The sequence below is a fragment of the Colletotrichum karsti genome (genome assembly GCF_011947395.1).
Source record: "Colletotrichum karsti strain CkLH20 chromosome Unknown Scaffold42, whole genome shotgun sequence".
Taxonomy (NCBI): Eukaryota; Fungi; Ascomycota; class Sordariomycetes; order Glomerellales; family Glomerellaceae; genus Colletotrichum; species Colletotrichum karsti.
In genome coordinates, this window is record NW_024065942.1 from 43,320 (window position 1) to 62,139 (window position 18,820).

The 18,820-nt window shown below is 56.0% G+C and overlaps 7 protein-coding genes across 7 annotated transcripts; 4 read left to right on the top strand and 3 right to left on the bottom strand.

The window, feature by feature from the left end:
- Positions 1-2,018: 2,018 nt before the first annotated feature.
- On the top strand, positions 2,019-2,792 carry CkaCkLH20_10670 (ubiquitin-conjugating enzyme; the record flags this gene model as incomplete). The annotated part of the gene is made up of 2 exons (XM_038893384.1): positions 2,019-2,279; positions 2,343-2,792. The coding sequence occupies 2 exons, from the start codon at positions 2,019-2,021 to the stop codon at positions 2,790-2,792; spliced, it is 711 nt and encodes a 236-aa protein (XP_038741197.1).
- Positions 2,793-3,957: 1,165 nt separating this feature from the next.
- On the bottom strand, positions 3,958-5,294 carry CkaCkLH20_10671 (succinyl-CoA ligase subunit alpha; the record flags this gene model as incomplete). Its single annotated transcript, XM_038893385.1, has 5 exons — positions 3,958-4,547; positions 4,601-4,689; positions 4,758-4,884; positions 4,988-5,016; positions 5,125-5,294. The coding sequence occupies 5 exons, from the start codon at positions 5,292-5,294 to the stop codon at positions 3,958-3,960; spliced, it is 1,005 nt and encodes a 334-aa protein (XP_038741198.1).
- A 637-nt stretch (positions 5,295-5,931) lies between these two features.
- CkaCkLH20_10672 (putative ELP3 family histone acetyltransferase) lies at positions 5,932-7,713 on the top strand (the record flags this gene model as incomplete). Its single annotated transcript, XM_038893386.1, has 2 exons — positions 5,932-6,226; positions 6,281-7,713. The coding sequence occupies 2 exons, from the start codon at positions 5,932-5,934 to the stop codon at positions 7,711-7,713; spliced, it is 1,728 nt and encodes a 575-aa protein (XP_038741199.1).
- Positions 7,714-7,921: 208 nt separating this feature from the next.
- CkaCkLH20_10673 (putative peptidyl-tRNA hydrolase) lies at positions 7,922-8,542 on the bottom strand (the record flags this gene model as incomplete). Its single annotated transcript, XM_038893387.1, has 1 exon — positions 7,922-8,542. One exon carries the CDS (start codon positions 8,540-8,542, stop codon positions 7,922-7,924), a length of 621 nt encoding a protein of 206 aa, XP_038741200.1.
- Positions 8,543-9,869: 1,327 nt separating this feature from the next.
- On the top strand, positions 9,870-10,693 carry CkaCkLH20_10674 (uncharacterized protein; the record flags this gene model as incomplete). The annotated part of the gene is made up of 4 exons (XM_038893388.1): positions 9,870-9,930; positions 9,989-10,136; positions 10,187-10,245; positions 10,299-10,693. The coding sequence occupies 4 exons, from the start codon at positions 9,870-9,872 to the stop codon at positions 10,691-10,693; spliced, it is 663 nt and encodes a 220-aa protein (XP_038741201.1).
- A 388-nt stretch (positions 10,694-11,081) lies between these two features.
- On the bottom strand, positions 11,082-11,792 carry CkaCkLH20_10675 (Dcp1-like decapping family protein; the record flags this gene model as incomplete). Its single annotated transcript, XM_038893389.1, has 1 exon — positions 11,082-11,792. One exon carries the CDS (start codon positions 11,790-11,792, stop codon positions 11,082-11,084), a length of 711 nt encoding a protein of 236 aa, XP_038741202.1.
- Positions 11,793-12,756: 964 nt separating this feature from the next.
- CkaCkLH20_10676 (uncharacterized protein) lies at positions 12,757-15,885 on the top strand (the record flags this gene model as incomplete). The annotated part of the gene is made up of 1 exon (XM_038893390.1): positions 12,757-15,885. The coding sequence occupies one exon, from the start codon at positions 12,757-12,759 to the stop codon at positions 15,883-15,885; it is 3,129 nt and encodes a 1,042-aa protein (XP_038741203.1).
- Positions 15,886-18,820: the final 2,935 nt, after the last annotated feature.

The following is an 18,820-nucleotide window of genomic DNA, read 5'->3' on the forward strand; positions in this document are numbered from 1 at the left end:
GGCACTCCTTGGTGTTGTAATTCTCAGCTGACAATGTTGCCTAGCATACAAATTGTGTCAACGACGTAAAAGTCCATCAAAAGTCAAGCACGGTATGGACTGCCTTAGATGACACGACCATCCGCGTCTTTGGTTTATGGACGAAGTCGTGCATTCAAACCCTGTAAGGTCCTGGAAGGTCACTTGAGTCAAGTGCAACAGATATTGTTCGTACCGCCTGAAATCGAGCCGGGAGAGGAAGTCGAGAGAACGCCAACTACCAGCGACCAGCGCCGACTACTGGAGAGGATATAACTCTGCTCCACACTCTTCCAGTGGATACATTCAGAGCCTCCCTCAACAACATATTGAAACTGAGTACGCCGATCCCTACGTGAGAGTGCTGTGCTGACCCCGATTATCTTTCTTGCGTTGCCTCTGTCTAATGCATCCGAGGGACTTTGTTCATGACACACTAATTCGTAATTTAAAAGAACGCAAAGGCTGGTTTTGCTCAGATGTCGAAGGTATTCTGAGCCTTTCCGGCGACTCGCTCAACTTGGCTATGACAGTCAAAACAGGATGAACACCTTTTGGCATACAGATGGTCGTTGATCCATCCAAAAGATACAATAGCTCGGGGGAACCCAAGTACGGGCTTGTCAGAATACATGCCGGGGCCACTTGGTACATATTGCAGCTGCCATTCTCGACGACACGAGGCTGATATCAGCTGGAGAAGAGGACGATCATTGTGAGGCCTTTTGAGACGGACAGGTGGTACCCTACCTAGCGAAACGGTCGGCGAAACGATAACCAGGCGAAAGTACGATAGGTTGGGAGCGCGCACGAGGCCTGCCAAGTAGTCAGTGTGCGTGATTACTGTGAGCTCATTTCCAGCATCACGCTTGCGCCTTCACGAGGTTTTAGGGGGTGAGGAGGACTGGTCTGAGTCGACAGCTTGGGGGCTTGAAATAACATATTTTGGTTCCGCGGCGTTATGGAAGCCCAGCCCCGGAATCAAGATTGAGCATGGTGTCTTCCTTCTCTCTAATACAAGCGCTTTATAAACGAATGGGAATAATACTTAACTGGTATTAAGATGCACCGGAACGGCTTCGCTCAAATATGCCGTGACAACAACCTATGTCCGCTCGTTCAAGTTAACAGAGTCAATGACTCAGTTGTCAGGCCGTCTGTGTTAGCCGTGGCAGTATGACTATGTGCTAGCGATATTGATGAGATCTTCAGGCTGGATTCGTGTCATGTCATGATGAATTCACTGATCCTAGTAACACAGGTACAGCTCGAATAAATGTAGCGTGTTTGTAGATTCACCCAAACTCCATGTCAGTTCCCTTGAAAAATCTTATTTGAATACATGTTGATATGGTGAGCTAGTGATCTCAGTAAGTTCTTCATCTAGAACAGGTGAGATGTGTGAAGATAATTCTCAAGTGATAAGTTATTAAACCATTTTCAAGGCAGAAAAACATTAAAAGGCACAGTTTCTTCAGCTAAACAGACGTAAAAGTGCGAGAGAAACTGTTAAAGTAATGATCTTGACTTCTTAGCGTCAATTTTAGCTTGTAAATAATCCTCATAATCAGCAGTAATTCCATCACAAACTGTGAATGGTATCGTCTTTCGAGTCCGTTGACAAGTACTCTTACAGCATCCAGTGACATGCCAGTTTGTCAACCCCGCAGCAGCACCGGGTCGCTCCTTCCAGGCGGCCCTGACACTTTGATGGGCACTATTTTAGCGGCATCCGCACGGGCCATTCTAGCATCATCTTTTCCATCCGAGGGGCAGGCACTGGCCGCCGTCGGTCTTGCGTCTTCCGTCTTCCATCGGCGGCGGCTCCTCCAGGTCCTCCCCCTCCAAAATCCACCCGACCCGAACCTCACGCAACCCAGCCCAACGACAACCGTTAGAGACTTTTTTCGCACGGAATATCGTCATCCAGAAGGAAATAAGCATTGCCCGACATCGCTAACTCATCAAATACAACGTTGCAACAAAGTCTACAGCCCACCATGTCGACCCCTAAGGAGCGGCGAATCGTGAAGGAGCTGAATGACATTCGCAGCGACAAGGACAACTCGGGCGTCGACGCCTGGCCCGTCGACGAGTCGAATCTCCTCCACCTCAAGGGCTCATTCCCTGCTCCCCCAGATACCCCCTACGCCGGCGGACAATACGAGGTCGATATTAAGATCCCGGATAACTACCCGTTCAAATCACCCATCATCAAGTTCGACACCAAGATCTGGCATCCGAACATCAGCAGTCAGACGGTAGGCCACTTCATTCCTCTCTCCCACCCTCATGTAGACCGCCACTAACTGACTTCCTCCCAGGGCGCCATCTGTCTCGACACGCTGGGCTCCGGCTGGTCCCCGGTCCAAACCATCAAGACCGCCCTCCTCTCCCTCCGCATGCTCCTCGAATTCCCGAACCCCAAGGACCCGCAGGATGCCGAGGTGGCCAAGATGATGCTCGAGAACCCGGAGGCCTTCGCCAGGCGCGCCCACGAGTGGGCCATCCGCCACGCCAACGCTCCCTCGGGCGAATTCGACACCTCAAAGTACCGCAAGGAGCCCAGCCCGAAGCCGAAGGAGACCAGCGACGAGGACTACCAGGGTTACAATAAAGAGCTCGTTGACCGCTTCGCCAGAATGGGCTTCGCGATCGACGCCGTCGTCGAGGCCCTCGACTTCGTGGGCATCGACCGCAACGGTGGCAGAGACTTCGAGCTTGAGGAGGCATACATGGGCGACATCATCGCCCGACTACTGAACGAGATTTGATGAGCTGTGGCATATGGTGTGACGAACCGTAGGAAAAATGTCACGACGAAGCAGCAGGCATCACGTGGGGGACACTGGGAGCTGGAATTGCATCGAACAGGGAGTCAAACATCATCTTAGACCGGGGGACAGGTGGGCATTGCTCGGTGGAATGATTCGCTTTTCGAAAGAGAAAGAGAGAGAGGACTGTGGTTGCGACGCATGGACTTGCGGACTCTATTATCTCATCTGGAGGTTTGGAAATCCCCCACACTCAAACCGCATGACGGCACGAACGATCACTTTGCACACGTTTCGAACGGGGGGCCCGGGGCTACGGTGGACAGCGGGAAACTCAGCGGTCGGAGCACGGTGTTGTCTTTTTTTTTCTCTTTCGCTCACGGGCCGGAAGACCTTTTCTGCATCACGGACTGGGCGTTTTGGGAGTCACGGCTACGCATGGGACTTTGCGTCTGTGTTGTTCTTGCTTCTCCATCTTTTTTACTCGTGATCATGTTCGTAAAAATCACTGATAGCGGTCATACATATTAGCAGACTGAAAAAAAAAGATGACAATTCCCCGAAAGGTCCCTGGCATCCATTGACCCGGTGTCCTCGGTCTCCAATTTTCCTGCCTGCGTCGGCCCGGTCCAGGTTCCCCTCGGGGTTCGGAGACGGGGGGGTAGTATGGGGAGTCGTACGACGGCAGGGCCCTAGATGCCGAGCATGGCGCGAAGTGAACGAATGAGGGGGTCCGGTACGTGGTCGCGGTAAAAAAAAAACACTTATGGAATTCGAGATACAAAGCGCGGGGGAGAGTCCTCCCTCACATGTGCATTGCATTGCAGGAAATACTCCTTCTTTTTCCCCTTTGCTAGATTTGTTTCCCACTGTTTCCTTTGTCCTTGCGTTGCCGAATTCCAGTCTATCGAGTTATTTGGGGTAAGGCAACACGACGACACACACAGACACAGACAGACACACAACTACTCGACGACGCACGATGCATCTGTTTCCTCCCAAGCCGGGTGCGCCTTTGACAGCGTCGGCGGCGAACTGCTACCACGCTTCAAACGAGTCTCTTTAACATGTTACATACACAGCTGGTTTGATTCCTCCTCTTTGCGGGCCGCGGGGGTGTGGGTTGGGAGGGGGTTGGTTGGGTTTCGAGAGGCGGCGAGACGCTTTACAGGAGGTCGCGGCGGACGAACTCGTCGTACAGGGCCTTGCCGAGGCCGGCGGGCGAGGGCTCGACGATGACGCCGGCGGACTTGAGGGCGGAGATCTTGGAGTCGGCGCCGCCCTTGCCGCCGGAGACGATGGCGCCGGCGTGGCCCATGCGGCGGCCGGGGGGCGCGGAGATACCGGCGATGAAGGAGACGACGGGCTTGCCGCCGTTGACGGTGTTGTTGGCGCGGAGGAAGTCGGCGGCGTCCTCCTCGGCGGAACCGCCGATCTCGCCGATCATGATGATGCCGTCCGTCTCCTCGTCCTCGAGGAAGACCTTGAGGCAGTCGATGAAGTTGGTGCCGCTGAAGGGGTCGCCGCCGATGCCGACGACGAGGGACTGGCCGAGGCCGGCCTGGGTGGTCTGGTTGACGGCCTCGTAGGTCAGGGTGCCGGAGCGGGAGACGATGCCGATGCGGCCGCGCTTGTGGATGAAGCCGGGCATGATGCCGATCTTGCACTGGCCGGGGGCGATGATGCCGGGGCAGTTGGGGCCGACGAGGCGGGTCTTGGATTGCGTCTTGAGCATGTTGGTGATGCGGACCATGTCTGGGTCGGGGTGAGTATGCAGCTACGGAGCTGTTTTTTCGGGCAAAACATACCATGCTGGGGGATACCCTCGGTGATGCAGACGACGAGGGGGATCTCGGCGGCGATGGCCTCCTCGATGCCGGCGGCGGCCAGAGGGGGGCTGTTGATTGGGGGGTTAATTCCGGAACCTTCAACTTCAAGCTTCTCGCGGCGGGCGTGGTGACATACGGGACGAAGATGGCGGTGGCAGAGGCGCCGGTCTCCTTGACGGCCTCGCTGACGTTGCCGAAGACGGGGAGACCCAGGTGCTCCTGGCCGGCCTTCTTGGGGTTCGTTCCACCGACGACCTTGGTGCCTACACGTCGGGGGAAGAGAGATATCAGCCTCGGGATTGATCTTTTGCATGAGAAGCGCGCGAGGGAATGCGCAATTGCTTTTCGGGAAGCACTATCGCGTACCGTAGTCGATGGCCTGCTGGGCGTGGAAGCTATCAAAGGAGTTGGTGTTAGCTATATATCGCGCGGCCATTGCTGCTTTGGTAGGCCCGAGCCAGGGGCCCGCCTCGGACTCGGAGAGAGATAACAGCAACACTTACGTTCCCTGCTTGCCGGTGAAGCCCTGGTAGATGACCTTGGTGTCGCTGTTGATGCGCAGGTTGTCGATCGTCTTGGAGTAGGGGCCGGCCTGGGAGACGCTGTAGGACCGTCTGGCGGCCTGGTTCAGCAGCTTGCCTGCCGGGCGCATCTGTCTCGAGAAGGACTGCATGATGGGCTGTCTGTGTGGTTGCAGAAGGGGGGGAAAGAGAAGCGCGACACGGACGAGTGTGTGGCGCAATTAAAGAAAGGTAGGCAATGAGTGATGTCGGGGGACGGAGGGGAGAGTGGCCGAGGAAGAGAGTCGAGATAGCACCACAACGGAAAGTTGGAGTTATCAAAAAACAGACAGCTGCAGCAATTCACGTCACTTTCCGAAAAAGAAGGGTCGAACTGGCACCAAGCAAAACTTGAACCGAGCTCTTTCGAGACAATCGGGTCTGCAGCGTGAGCCACGGGGCCTGCAGCCCGGGAAAACCCGCGCCAGTCGGTCGGCGAGGATGTTCCGACCGAGCCAATGGGAGGGCCAGGGTTGAGCACGGTCAGCACCCCACGTGTGGCGCAGCATTTATGCCGCCTCAGAGGGAAAAGTGTGGCTAATTACCCCACCATCCAGGTCGACCTGCATCCATGGATTCGACGGTTCCTCCAAAATTTCCAAAAGTGAGGGACGTCAACTGTGACTCCGGCGGCGCTTTGAACTTTGACGGTCTACTAAAATAACAACTCCAAAACGACCAGACGACCGACAGAACGACACGAAAACCCACGACAACATCCCCTATTTTTACACCACCCAACCGCCCAAGATGGCGACGGCGACCGTCACCGTCACTAAGCCGCGCACCAAGACCGACAATCTCCCGCCCGAGAACGAGCGCTTCCTGCGATGCTGTGCAGATATCGCCAACGCCCTGATCGAGGACCATGAGGCCGTCCGTGACCCCAAGAAGCCTCAGAGGGATCTCAACCTCAACTCCCTGCGCAACAAGTTTGCGCGCAAGCACAAGCTGGCCAACATCCCGCCCTTGACGGCCATCATCGCTGCGATCCCCGAACACTACAAGAAATACATCCTCCCGAAACTCATTGCCAAGCCAATCCGTATGTCTCTTCCCCCTTTATGCTTCGACAGGCAGCAAGACTCACACTTTTCAGGAACATCCTCGGGTATTGCCGTCGTCGCCGTCATGTGCAAGCCTCACAGGTGTCCACACATCGCTTACACCGGCAACATCTGCGTCTACTGCCCAGGCGGTCCCGACTCCGACTTCGAGTACAGCACACAGTCCTACACCGGATACGAACCGACATCGATGCGCGCTATCCGCGCCCGGTACGATCCTTTCGAGCAGGCCCGCGGCAGAGTCGATCAGCTCAAGTCTCTCGGCCACTCCGTCGACAAGGTCGAGTACATCATCATGGGTGGCACCTTCATGTCCCTGCCCGTTCCTTACAGGGAGGACTTTATCGCACAACTACACAACGCCCTGAGTGGGTACCAGACGTCGAACGTGGACGAGGCCGTAGAGGCCAGCGAGATGAGCAACATCAAGTGCGTCGGCATTACGATCGAGACGAGACCGGACTACTGCTGGCAGCCCCACCTGACAGACATGCTGCGGTACGGCTGCACGAGGTTGGAAATTGGGGTGCAGTCGCTCTACGAGGACGTCGCGAGAGACACAAACCGTGGCCACACAGTCGCTGCCGTCGCCGAGACGTTTTGTCTCGCCAAGGACGCCGGCTTCAAGGTCGTCAGCCACATGATGCCCGACCTGCCGAACGTGGGTATGGAGAGAGATCTGGATCAGTTCCGGGAGTATTTCGAGAACCCTGCATTCCGAACAGACGGTCTCAAGATCTACCCGACCCTCGTCATCAGAGGTACCGGTCTGTACGAACTGTGGCGAACAGGCCGATACCAGAATTACACACCAAACGGTCTCATCGATCTCGTCGCGAGGATATTGGCGTTGATCCCGCCATGGACCCGTATCTACCGTGTCCAGCGTGATATTCCCATGCCACTGGTCACGTCAGGTGTCGAGAACGGCAACCTGCGCGAGCTGGCGTTGGCGAGGATGAAGGACTTCGGCACCACGTGTCGAGACGTGCGGACGCGCGAGGTCGGCGTCAACGAGGTGAAGAACAAAATCCGCCCGAACCAGATCGAGCTGGTGCGGCGAGACTACACGGCCAACGGCGGCTGGGAGACGTTCCTGGCATACGAGGACCCGAAGCAGGACATCCTCGTGGCGCTGCTGCGTCTGCGGAAGTGCACCGAAAAGTACACCTACCGCGAGGAGCTCGTGGGCCAGCCGACCAGTCTCGTCAGAGAGCTGCACGTGTACGGTACGGCCGTGCCAGTACACGCGCGCGACCCGAAGAAGTTCCAGCACCAGGGTTTCGGCACACTCCTGATGGAGGAGGCGGAGAGGATCGCGAGGGACGAGCATGGTAGTGAGAAGATTAGTGTCATTTCTGGTGTTGGTGTGAGGAGTTACTATGCCAAGCTTGGTTACTGGCTTGACGGGCCGTACATGAGCAAATGGCTCGACGGCCGACCCGGCCCGGAGGAGGCTACCTGAGGGGAGGTTTCTGATATGCGTCGCTGAACGCTCAAGAAGGTGCTTGAGGCGGGCTAGGACACTGTTGACGAATGCTGGACGCTTAGAGTCCTTGCAACGTCGGAGACACTCGAGATGACAGCCAGAACATTCTCGGCTTACCCAACGCCTCCATTACTGCCGTGGCCGGGACGGTTGTGGTGAGTATGCAAGTTCATCAGGAGCACCTTCACTTCTTAGCCTGGGCGGCCAACTTGGCCTCCCACTCGTCCAGACACCGGAGGACCCCCGGGGCCGCAGTATCCTCGAGCGTCATGATCTGGTCGATAGTCATTGGACGAAGAACATAGTCAGACACCGTAGCCCTGCTCCGCTCGTCGGGGCGCCCAATGCCAACAGAGATCCGCGCCCACTTGGCGCCGGGATAGTCCCCCTCCCGCAGCTTGCCCGCGATGCTCTTGATCCCGTTGTGGCCCCTGTGACTGCTCCCCCACTTGCGCATCTTGACGACCCCGAGCTCCTCCTCCAGGTCGTCGTGCACCACGACCAGGTGCAGGCCGGCCGGGTCGTCCTGCTGTCGCGCGAGCTCCCTCTGCCAGGCCTTGGAGGTGAAGGCGCCCGAGACGTTCATGAGCGTCGGGGACTGCACGAGGGTGTACTTGTTGCCGCGGGAGGCCTGGCAGGACTGGCCGAAGGCGTCGGTCTTGTGGAAGGGCGGCTGCGCGGGGAGGAGGGCCTGGAGGTGCTTGAGGGCGTGGTGGCCGGCGGAGTGGAGGGTGTCTTTGTAGGGGGCGGGGTTCCCGAGGGAGATGAGGAGGAAGCGCGGGTTGAAGAGTTTTTGGGTCGTCATTTTGGGTGGTTGAAGGTGTTGCGATGCGATGAGGTGGTTTGGACTTTTTTTTCGAGAGAGAGTTGGAGATTGGAGCTGGAGGAAGAATTGGAGGTGCTGATTGGAGATTTGACCTGTATGCATAACGTGCATAGCGTGTATAGGTGGGGTCGGGATTACAATTATGGGTTATGCAAGGAGCTGTTGCTGCCAGCCAGTTGCTCTGGACAACATCTGCGACTAGGTGACACCAGCTGTACTTGCAACGGCTACAAACAGAACAAAGATAATGATGAAACAGCTAGATGGTCAACTGCCCAGGCAACAAGGTGGCTGTTGATAAGAAGAAGAAATGTTTAGGGTTATTAAAAGGACTTTGAAAGAAGAAAGAGGAGTGAATGAGTCTGAATTTTAAAAGCTGTAAGTGAGTGAAAGTTAAGTTATGAGATCAGATTAAGCATAATGTGATGAACAATTCACCTGAAATTCTGCTGCCTCTAAGTCAGCTTAATGCTCATGAAATAACATCTCATAAATCACTCGGTACACGGCATTTGCGCCCTCCGCCCAGCTGCACTGCGCCACACCTCATTTGGATTTAGGCTCGCCAAATTCACCATTCAGCACCTGCAAGGGGCCAAGACCCCGCTAAGGACGTGGCGCAGTCTGAGCCTCTGTCGCTGACGTCGGTTTGCTAGCAGTGCTGCCCACTGCCCACTGCCAGTAGTCCCCGTCGTTGGGTTTCCCCAGCCTGGACTGATGAGTGATTCGTCCGCGCAATCAAAACCTCCAAACTCCCAATTCCAACCCTTTACAACTTTAACCTTTGGACGACGAAACGGCCACCCACGAGTACGGATCAAGAGTGATACCCTTTTTTTTATTTCGACGACCAAGACACCAAGTGATCAGTACACCGCTCGAGCACCCTTTTGTTTACCGATTTTTCCTCTCTACCTCGAGTTTGACTCAGCAGCGATTGAAGGAACCAGAGGAGGGCAGCCAAGATGTCGTGGGCAGGTACGCGAAACCGAGGACGGAACCCCGCGCGCCAACGACGAGGAGGGACGCGATCGGTGGAATAGGACTGACGGCCGGCCACAGGATTCAAGAAGAATGTCAACCGCGCGACGACGCAGGTTATGATGAAGACGGGTATGCCGCATTTCACCACCACCACTGACCCCCGCCATTCCTTACCGCCGCGGCTGACCCGATCTTGGCAGGGCATGTGGAAAAGACGAACGACCGAGATTATGAAGTCGAGGAAAGGTTGGAATACCCGGGCATCCTCCCCTACGATGTGCACCACGAATGCTGAGAATTCCCCGACAGACGATTCAGAACCATGGAGGCCGCCTCGTTACGACTGCAGAAGGAGGCCAAGGGATACCTAGACTCGTTGCGAGGTTCGTGATGCTGCTGAGCTCTAGGAAGGAAGGGGCCGGTGGGCTGACTGCTCGACAGCAATGACCGCTTCTCAGATGCGTATCGCCGAGACGATAGATGCCTTCTACGGCGACTCCGGCGCCAAGGATGGCGTGAGCAGGAGTTACAAGCAGGCCGTGGAGGACCTCGACGCCGAGACCATCAAGGCTCTCGACGGACCGTACCAGTATGGCTACCGCGGTATTTTCGCCGGACAATTGAGCTGACGACCTCCAGACAAGCGGTCCTCGAACCCATCTCTCGTTTCTGCGCATACTTCCCCGACGTCAACGAATGTCAGTCTCCCCCTCGTCCACCGAGCACCCCCTCGGCTGCTAACTCCGACCAGGCATTAAGAAGCGCGGCCACAAACTCCTCGACTACGACGCCCTCCGCGCAAAGGTCAAGAAGCTCGTCGAGAAGCCCGACAAGGACGTCACCAAGCTGCCCCGCGCCGAGAAGGAGATGGAGATGGCCAAGGCCGCCTACGAGCAGCTCAACGAGCAGCTGTCCTCCGAGCTGCCCCAGCTCATCGACCTGCGCGTGCCCTACCTCGACCCCTCCTTCGAGGCCCTCGTCAAGATCCAGCTGCGCTTCTGCGCGGAGGCGTACAGCCGCATGGCGCAGGTCCAGCAGTACCTCGACGCAGACACGAGGGAGCAGTACGCGCAGGGACAGCTGGATCAGCGCGTCGAGCAGGTGTTGCAGGAGATTCGCGAGCTGAGCATCAGCGGCACGGTATGAGCGGCGGCTGGTGGGGTTTGAGGAGTTGTAATGGCGGATGGTTCACGGCCGGCTTGGGATGGGTTAGCGGGGATGGATAGATCATCCCCCCTAGGTCTGCCATACGAGGGTTCGCGGCCCTCATCTCATGTATGAAAATGACTTTCTTAATTATGGGTATCATTGCTTTTATCGTTGCTCATCCGAGCCCTTTGACCCCGTACACGTCCCTCAGTGTCTCCAATCATCCTCCCCGTCTATCGTGGTCATTTCAGACATACGCTCCGAAAGATGCTACATGTTCCATACCTCGATCACCGCCATATCCATCCCACTGGGCGGATCTACCTCCCGTGCTCCTCGACCCGACATCACTCCTCCTGGCCCGCGAATCAAGCCCAACGGACCCCTAGCCCTTGGCCCCATTCTGCGCGCCGAACAAGTCACTCAGGCTGAGCTTGCGCCCAATCGCCTGCATCGCCGGCCCCAGCTCCTCCTCCCTCGGCGGCGCCACCACTCCCCCGGCGCTCTCCTGCGCAGCAGCAGCGTGCATCTGGACCTGCTTAAGCGTCTCACTGATCATCGCCGCGTTCATCACGCGCGTATCCTCCTTGTCGGCGTGGATCCAGATCCCCACGACCTTATTCTCCGTCTCCTCCGTCCGCCCCTCCTGCTTCAGCCTGAAGATGTAAATCTCGTCCATGACCTCAAAGTCCGCCACGTCCCCGAGGTCCAGGATCACGTTCTCCAGGCCGCGGCGGTTCAGCACGAAGATGCAGGCGCGCGCGGCGGCCGGGGCGCCGGGCGGCGGGTCCTGCATGCAGAGGAAGTAGGTGCCCTCGATGCCGGTCTTGTCCCAGCCGGGCAGGGAGGGGTTGAAGGTGTAGACGACGGCGTTGGCGGCGATGGAGAGGGTGGCGTTGATGGAGGGGAGGTAGCGGCGCAGGACGGAGAGGTTGAGGTCCGTGTTCGTGCGGGTGAGGAGGGAGGGGTTCGGGGCGGGCGCCGGGTGGGTGTCGAGGTAGTGCGCCGCGTCGGACTCGTAGTCGGACTGGACTGGACGGGGGCCGGTCGAGGGATGGCGGTTGTGGCCGCGTTTGCGGGGGGTTTGGCGGGACATTTTTGGTGGTGATGGCGGGTTTTTGCGCGAGAGCGCGGTGGCTGGTCTGAGAGTGGTATCTCGGGGTAGTCGCGCTGATGGTTGTTCGTCTGGGTGACTTGTGCTGAGCAGCAATGGCTGTTCTCGTGAGGTGGTGGTGATGGTGGTTAGGTGATTGTGACAGAATCGCAAGGTGAGGCTGTGAATGAGGTCAGCTCCGTGGTGGATCCCGTCAGCCTTATCCGATACTGCTTATCTTATCACCTTTTCGCCCTAGGTACCTTACCCCGCCAATCCCAGCGGTGTGGCAGTGCAAAAACATGCGCTGAGGCCCCTGCCACCCTCCCGGCGTCCCCCCTGTCATTCCATCTCAGCGCTGTGCCGTGCAACCTCGACCCCGAAGGACGTCACTGATGCCGAGGGGACTTTCGACCCTGGACCGCCCTGGCTGGACAGGGCCGGAGTCACTCAGCGTCACTGCAGAATAGAACCCTGCGTACATCTTCTTCTGCCTCAACATTTCCTAAATCACCAACTCCCACGTCTTCGTCTTTTCAACTTATATCACCGCTGCTATATCTACCCCGCTGGTTTCTGCGTCCCCTCGACGTCCTGTCCTTCCGACTCGTCCGGTATCTCTCCGTCCGGGGGGTTTCATCCGTTTCTTCGGGCCCTCCTCCCTTTCACGCATAACCATCGCCATCCTTGTCCGTGACCTCACCTTACGACGACAACGACACGCATCCACGCCCCGGAAATACGAACATCATGCGCCGGACGCCCCCGGATTGATCGACCATTCAACCGAAAAAAACAAAAAGACCCCGAAACTACCGACCTGTCCCTGCCATCCCTTGCGACCTCCATCCCGCCCTCGCCGTTTAAACCCTCCCGACCCTCTCCAACTCCAGACTCGAACACCTCCCAGAGCATCTCTACTGAGAAAAGTGGCCGAAGCAAAGGCAGCCAAAGCCTCGCCCCCGCGATGGCGCCCTCCGAAACCATCCCCTCGACGACCTCAGACCCCGTCGATCTCACCTCGACGCCCCAGTCCCTCGCCCGCGCCGTCTACGCCCGCCGCGCCGAGTACGTCCGTCCCCACCGTATAAGAGTCAAGATCGGCACATGGAACGTCGCCGCGTGTCCCGGCACGGATAAGGATCTCGCGAGCTGGTTCGTCGACGGCTATGGACTCGACGCCTCCCTCTCCCGCCTGAACGTCTCCGATCGCGACACCGTCGAGACGACGAATACCGTCCCTCCCACGCCGACTGTCGATTGCAGGAAGTCGAAGGAGGAGACCGGTGACGAAGATGGACCGAATCCCAAATCGCCAGTCACCGCTGCGCCCCCGAGCGATATACATCTCGTCGGGGGTGACAAGATCGGGCTGTATATCCTAGGCCTGCAGGAGATTGTCGATCTGAACATGGCGAGAGATTACATGAACCGGATGTACTCCGACCCTGGTCCCATGCAAAAGTGGAAGGACGCTTTGGAAGAAGCCATGCCGGACGGTTACGAGCTCGTCGCCGCAGAGCAGATGTCTGGTCTCCTGCTGCTGGCGTACGCATCCCCCGAAGTTGCTCCCACCATAAGCAACGTCAGCACCGTCTCCGTCGGCACGGGTCTGTTTGGGTACCTCGGAAACAAGGGCGCAGTGACGACACGGATGCTGCTTGGCGAGACGACGCGCATGGTCTTCGTCAACTGCCACCTCGCTAGCGGCGCGGAGCAGACGTACTTGGACCGGAGGCTTTGGGATGTTGGGCAGATTATGTCGCGGACGCAGTTTGACCCGATTAACCTCGCCGGGGAAAATGACGCTGAGGCGGAAAAGATTGGTGACGAGGACTTCGCATTTTGGCTTGGGGACTTGAACTTCAGGGTTGACGGACTGCCTGGGAACGACATCCGCCGGTTGCTGTTGCTCCACACCCGTGGGGAGTACGACCTGGACAAGAAGGGACGGAAGGTCATTGCGGGCGAGGAGGTCTTGGTGGTGAAAAGCTCGAAAGGGGGCAAGAACGAATACAGCGACGACGATACGTCTACTATTGAGACGACGCTGTCGTCGGAGCCAAGCGATGCCGAGTCGTCGAGCTCATTACCAGATCCAGACGAGTTTTTGCCGGACCCTAGCGATGATCCTGCGTCGCTACAGGCGACCCTCGACTCGCTACTACCTCATGATCAGCTGCGGAGAATCATTGCAGAGAAGAAGGCTTTCCATGATGGCTGGAGGGAGGGGCCGATTACTTTCCTGCCGTCGTACAAGTATGACGTCGGGACCATCAGCCTGTTCGACTCGAGCGAGAAGCAAAGGGCGCCAAGCTGGTGCGACCGAATTCTGTACAGGACGCGGAAGGACAAGGAGGAGTATGAGCAGAGAGTGAGGGACAGCGAGGAGGCTAAAAAGAGAGACGAAGAGATGACGGCGCAGGGAATGGATCATGCGACGGACGACGAGAGCGTTCTTTTCGACTACGACCCAGACGCTGACGGCGATGAGCCACCACCAACGGGCGAGGCCGGTGTCGACTACGACGAGTACGACGAGGAGGATAACGAGCCGGAGGAGGTCATCACCAAGGAGGGCTTCACGGACAGGATACAGCTTGACATCTATACGTCTCATCAACGAATCATCTCGTCAGATCACAAACCGATCATATCTGTGTTTACACTAGACTATGACGCCGTGGTGCCCGATCTCAAGGCCAAGGTCCATGCGGAAGTCGCAAAGGAGCTGGATCGGGCTGAGAACGAGGGACGGCCGTTGATCACGGTAGTACTCGACAATCACGACCTCCAAGCCAAGGACGAAGCCGGCGCCACGGAACTAGGCGAAGCCGTGGACTTTGGAGACATCGGGTACCGCAGCAGACATACCGCAACTCTTACCATCGCAAACACCGGCCGTGTACCAGCGAAGTTCGCCTTCGTCGAGAAGCCAACTATTGAGGACGACTCCGCAAGTCCACCGCCTTGGCTCAGCACCTCGTTCAGAAGACCAGACCCCGATGCCAACGAGGAACAGCCCGATCTTGGCAGCGATGTCACCCTTGAGCCCGGCGAGACGGTCAGTGGCGTGCTAGAAGTCTTCGTCAGCGACATGTCCCATGTGCGCTCCCTCAACGACGGTCGATCAACGCTGGAAGACATCCTCGTTCTTCGTGTGGAAGACGGCAGAGACCACTTTGTCCCCATTCGCGCGTCCTGGCTCCCGACATGCTTCGGCCGTTCGATCGACGAACTCATTCGTACCCCGGACGGCGGCATTCGGAAATTCGTCAGATTCAGGGTCCCCTCGGGCTCCGGCTCGATTCCCTACGATCTAGACGTGCACTGCGCCGCGCCCAAGGAGCTGTTCAAACTCACCGAGGCGGTGGAAGTGATGACCTCTCGCGCGATCGCCGACGCGAACATGATCGAAGAGCACCTCATCCCCGGCGACAAGCCCGGCTGGCCGTTTGACGAGACCGCGTGGCTATTCAAAGACAAAGAGGCCAGGGACAGCCAAGTCCTAGCTCTCATCGAGGCCCTCGAGACAGACAAACCCCTCGTCGACGCCCTCCCTGTCGAGACGCCCTCCCTCTACCGCCTCGAAGTTATCGCCGAGGTCCTCCTCCTCTTCCTCTCGGGCCTCACGGACGGGATCATCACAGCCGCGCTCTGGGCCAAGATCGAGCTCGCGATCCCCAACATCGCAGCGACGTCCCGCTCCGCCCCCGAGATCGAGAACGACAAGGCCTCCGTCCTCGACATCCTCGCCACGGCGCCGAACCACAACATCGCCTTCGTCTTCCTGACCGCCACCCTCTCCAAGGTCGTCTCGGAGCTCGCGCCCATCTCGCGCTCCGAGGTCGAGGCGCTCACGACGCCGAAGCCCAACCGGAGGAGTCTGAGTTTCAGGAGGTTGACGGGGGGCAACGCGGCTGCTGAGGCGGCGCTGGCGAGGCGGCGGACGAGGGAGAGGAGGGTCGCTGAGGTTACCGGTAGGGCTGTTGTGAGGGTTGGCGTGCAGGCTGCGGCGAAGGAGAGGAAGGCTGTTGAGGAGAAGGTCAGGGGTGTTATGGAGATTTTTGTGAGGAGGGCGTTGGAGGATGGGTAGGGGTTTTTTGCATATAGATGGGTTGAATGATACCGATTTTGTTAACGTGAAAGTTTTCGACTTGTTGAAGGGGTGTTTGGTGAGGTTGTTCTAGCTCGGTGTTGTCTTGGCACAGTACTACATCTTGATGCTCGCAATATTTAAATGGTTGCCCCAGATCACCCAACTGGTAGGTCACCACAAAATCAAGTTCGGTGTTCATGGCCTTTGTCCGCGTCTGCATTGCACGTTGGCACAGCTGGTCCAGTACATGTGACGAGCAGGACTAATCGTCCGTCGGCTTGGGTACCATGATGCTACAGTACCCGTCGTCTGACATCGTCGTCTGTTGAGATTGCGTTCGAATACCCCACGGGCGAGATGTACTCATTCACTACACAGTGTCTCTCGAGCTAGTCATCTTGGATGGAAGTGGGGAATCACGGATCACATGCAGTACCTCGACTACTTCACATGAAGCAGTTAATTCACAACGGCCGAATTGCGATCGTATCGTGCTGGCTTGGGCTGGTCACTTGATGAAGCATGATGGCTGTTCTTTTATATAGATGAACTCTGCCGGTTGTCCCTGAAGAGGCCGGGATGGAGTGGTATATATTGACAGCCTTCTGCACACTTGCAACACTTCCGTCAAACAATTGTGATTCCAAAATCCGTTGTGTTTATGAAACACGCGTCCGAGCCTCTTTAATGAAAGAGGCGAGGAATATGGTTCCATGTCCGTTGAAGTAAGATGACGTTGCATCTCGCGTGCCTTGACTTGGCACAACGTGGGCGAAGCTTTCGCTGTCATCCGTCGTCTTCGTCGTCTAGTATCGGGGTTTGGCCATTGAATACTTTGAAGAGGAGATGATGCCGTTGTCTTTCTGTATGTCTCCCGGGAGTGCGTGTGTGAACTCGTTGTAAATGTCAAAGCTTAATGCTGGAACGACAGGTAGCTGCAAAATCAATATTGACGCGAGCAGATGAAATTGTTGTTGTTGCCCACCTCTGATCTTTCCGTAATATCTCGACCTTTATATTAGCGACGTCCTATGCTACTTCTGGGAAGAAGTTGCTTTAGTCAATGACGTACGGCATGTTACGCAAAGCTTAGAAATCTCCTATTGAAGCCGGTCTTTGGTACAGCTAGCTCGTTCAGCAGACAAGCCTTTGCCTCAAAGGCGCAGTATGATACTGTGTTCTTCGCCTGTGTTATGGATTCTCTTCTGGCTCAAGCGAAGAGAATGAATGCCGATTCTAGATGATTTTATGGGTGCAGCTAACAGGCCAACGTTCTGAATCTTCAAATCTTCGTCCGGTGATGTTGTCGTCAGGCATCTTTGGAGGAATGCTTCTGAATACTTCGGGGAGATGAAACTGCTTTTTCTATCCTTATTAGAGAGTACATTCCCCTGCTACGAACACCTTGCGATCTTCTTTCGAGATTGATGTCACTTGCCGAAGACAATGCGGCAACAAGGGCAAATGGATTGTCTTCGGTCCCTCATTCTTCCGTTCTGCCCTGGTATCAATACTCATTTCTCGTGAGCATTCTATCTATGAAGAGAGCTCCAGAGGGGTAGCGCCGGCAATGCCGTCAGGGGCTGGGAATCCCCGGACCCGGGAAAGCTGGTAGCACCTGTGTGACGTGGTACTTATTCAAGCCGACTGTGCAAGCGCAGCCTTGAATGATTAATCAATTGGCAAGGATGGGTATGTCGTGAGTTGTCAGACCCAATAATGATCCCTTAAAAATGGTGGTAAATTAGGTTGATCGTAACATTCAATGTGTGAGATCTATTTCTATTTGTCAATGCTGTTACCCGGCATCGTTGAAGTATACTCGGAAATACTTAATGTACCTGAAAGTCACCTTGTTTATAATAGAACGCCTGTCTGCATATGTCTACGACTAAACTTCATGATGCTCTTGGGGTCCTCTCATGCTTCAAGTCTAGGCTTCCAGGCCTCGCACTCTGTCGTTGACCGAAAAGCCACGCTTCAGCTCCGAGATGTGTCATTTATAGACGTACGGGCTGGGCAATGTCGTCTATGAGTAAGCCTTAAGGCGATTTATTCTTTTTTCACTCATTTCTTCGTCCAAGAAGGCTTTAACGAGAGCTGGGGAGTGGATCACAGCATCTTTCAGCCAGCTGCTGGTATAAAACTGATAAAAGCGTCAGGGAGCCGCTGACCCTCCGCCTTTTAACCGCAATCTTTCCTAACCCGACAAGCGTTTCCAGCCAAAACTTCAGATTCACCTAGCATGCTCTGAAATGTAATTTGTCAGTCTCTGATGGCTATTGTTTCATAACAATCGTTTACCCAATGTCCAGCTACCCTCTGTTGTCTTGAGGATTCATGACAAATACTTCTTGGGGGATAGAGGCGAACGATAGGGCTGAAGGATCAGGATCGGTTTTCCCGCATGCCACGTGCGATGACGAAATATCAGTCGGATGATAATAGGTTGGTCTATTCAGTAGCATTCCCCAAGTTAGGAATATCGAACGTTCAAGCACTGAAGACATTTGATTAACCTGTCGCTAACAATGGGATAGGATATTTATGTCCTATTCCATGCAAGCGGTCATTTCAGGGACTCAGCTTACAGGTGCCCATCACACAAGATTCCACTTGAGACACCAAACAGGAGACATTTTTTACGGAGGTAAGTTATGAATGCGTTAGGAACTTCGAGCGAAACGGATCATAGAATTGGGGATGCTCCTCAACGGCCGAACGTAAGGAAGACTTGTAGGAGAAAAGACAAAGAAAAAAAGAAACGAGGCCACTCGAACCGAGGGCCTCCAGCACCAGATTGATGGAATCACCAGTTCAGGGGTGTCTCGACTACCCCTCTGGGACTCATCCAGTGTCACTTGGTACAGTGTCGCTTGCACCGGTGCTGTTGGTGATTCTGGGAAGGAACTCCCTTAACTATCCTTCTGGC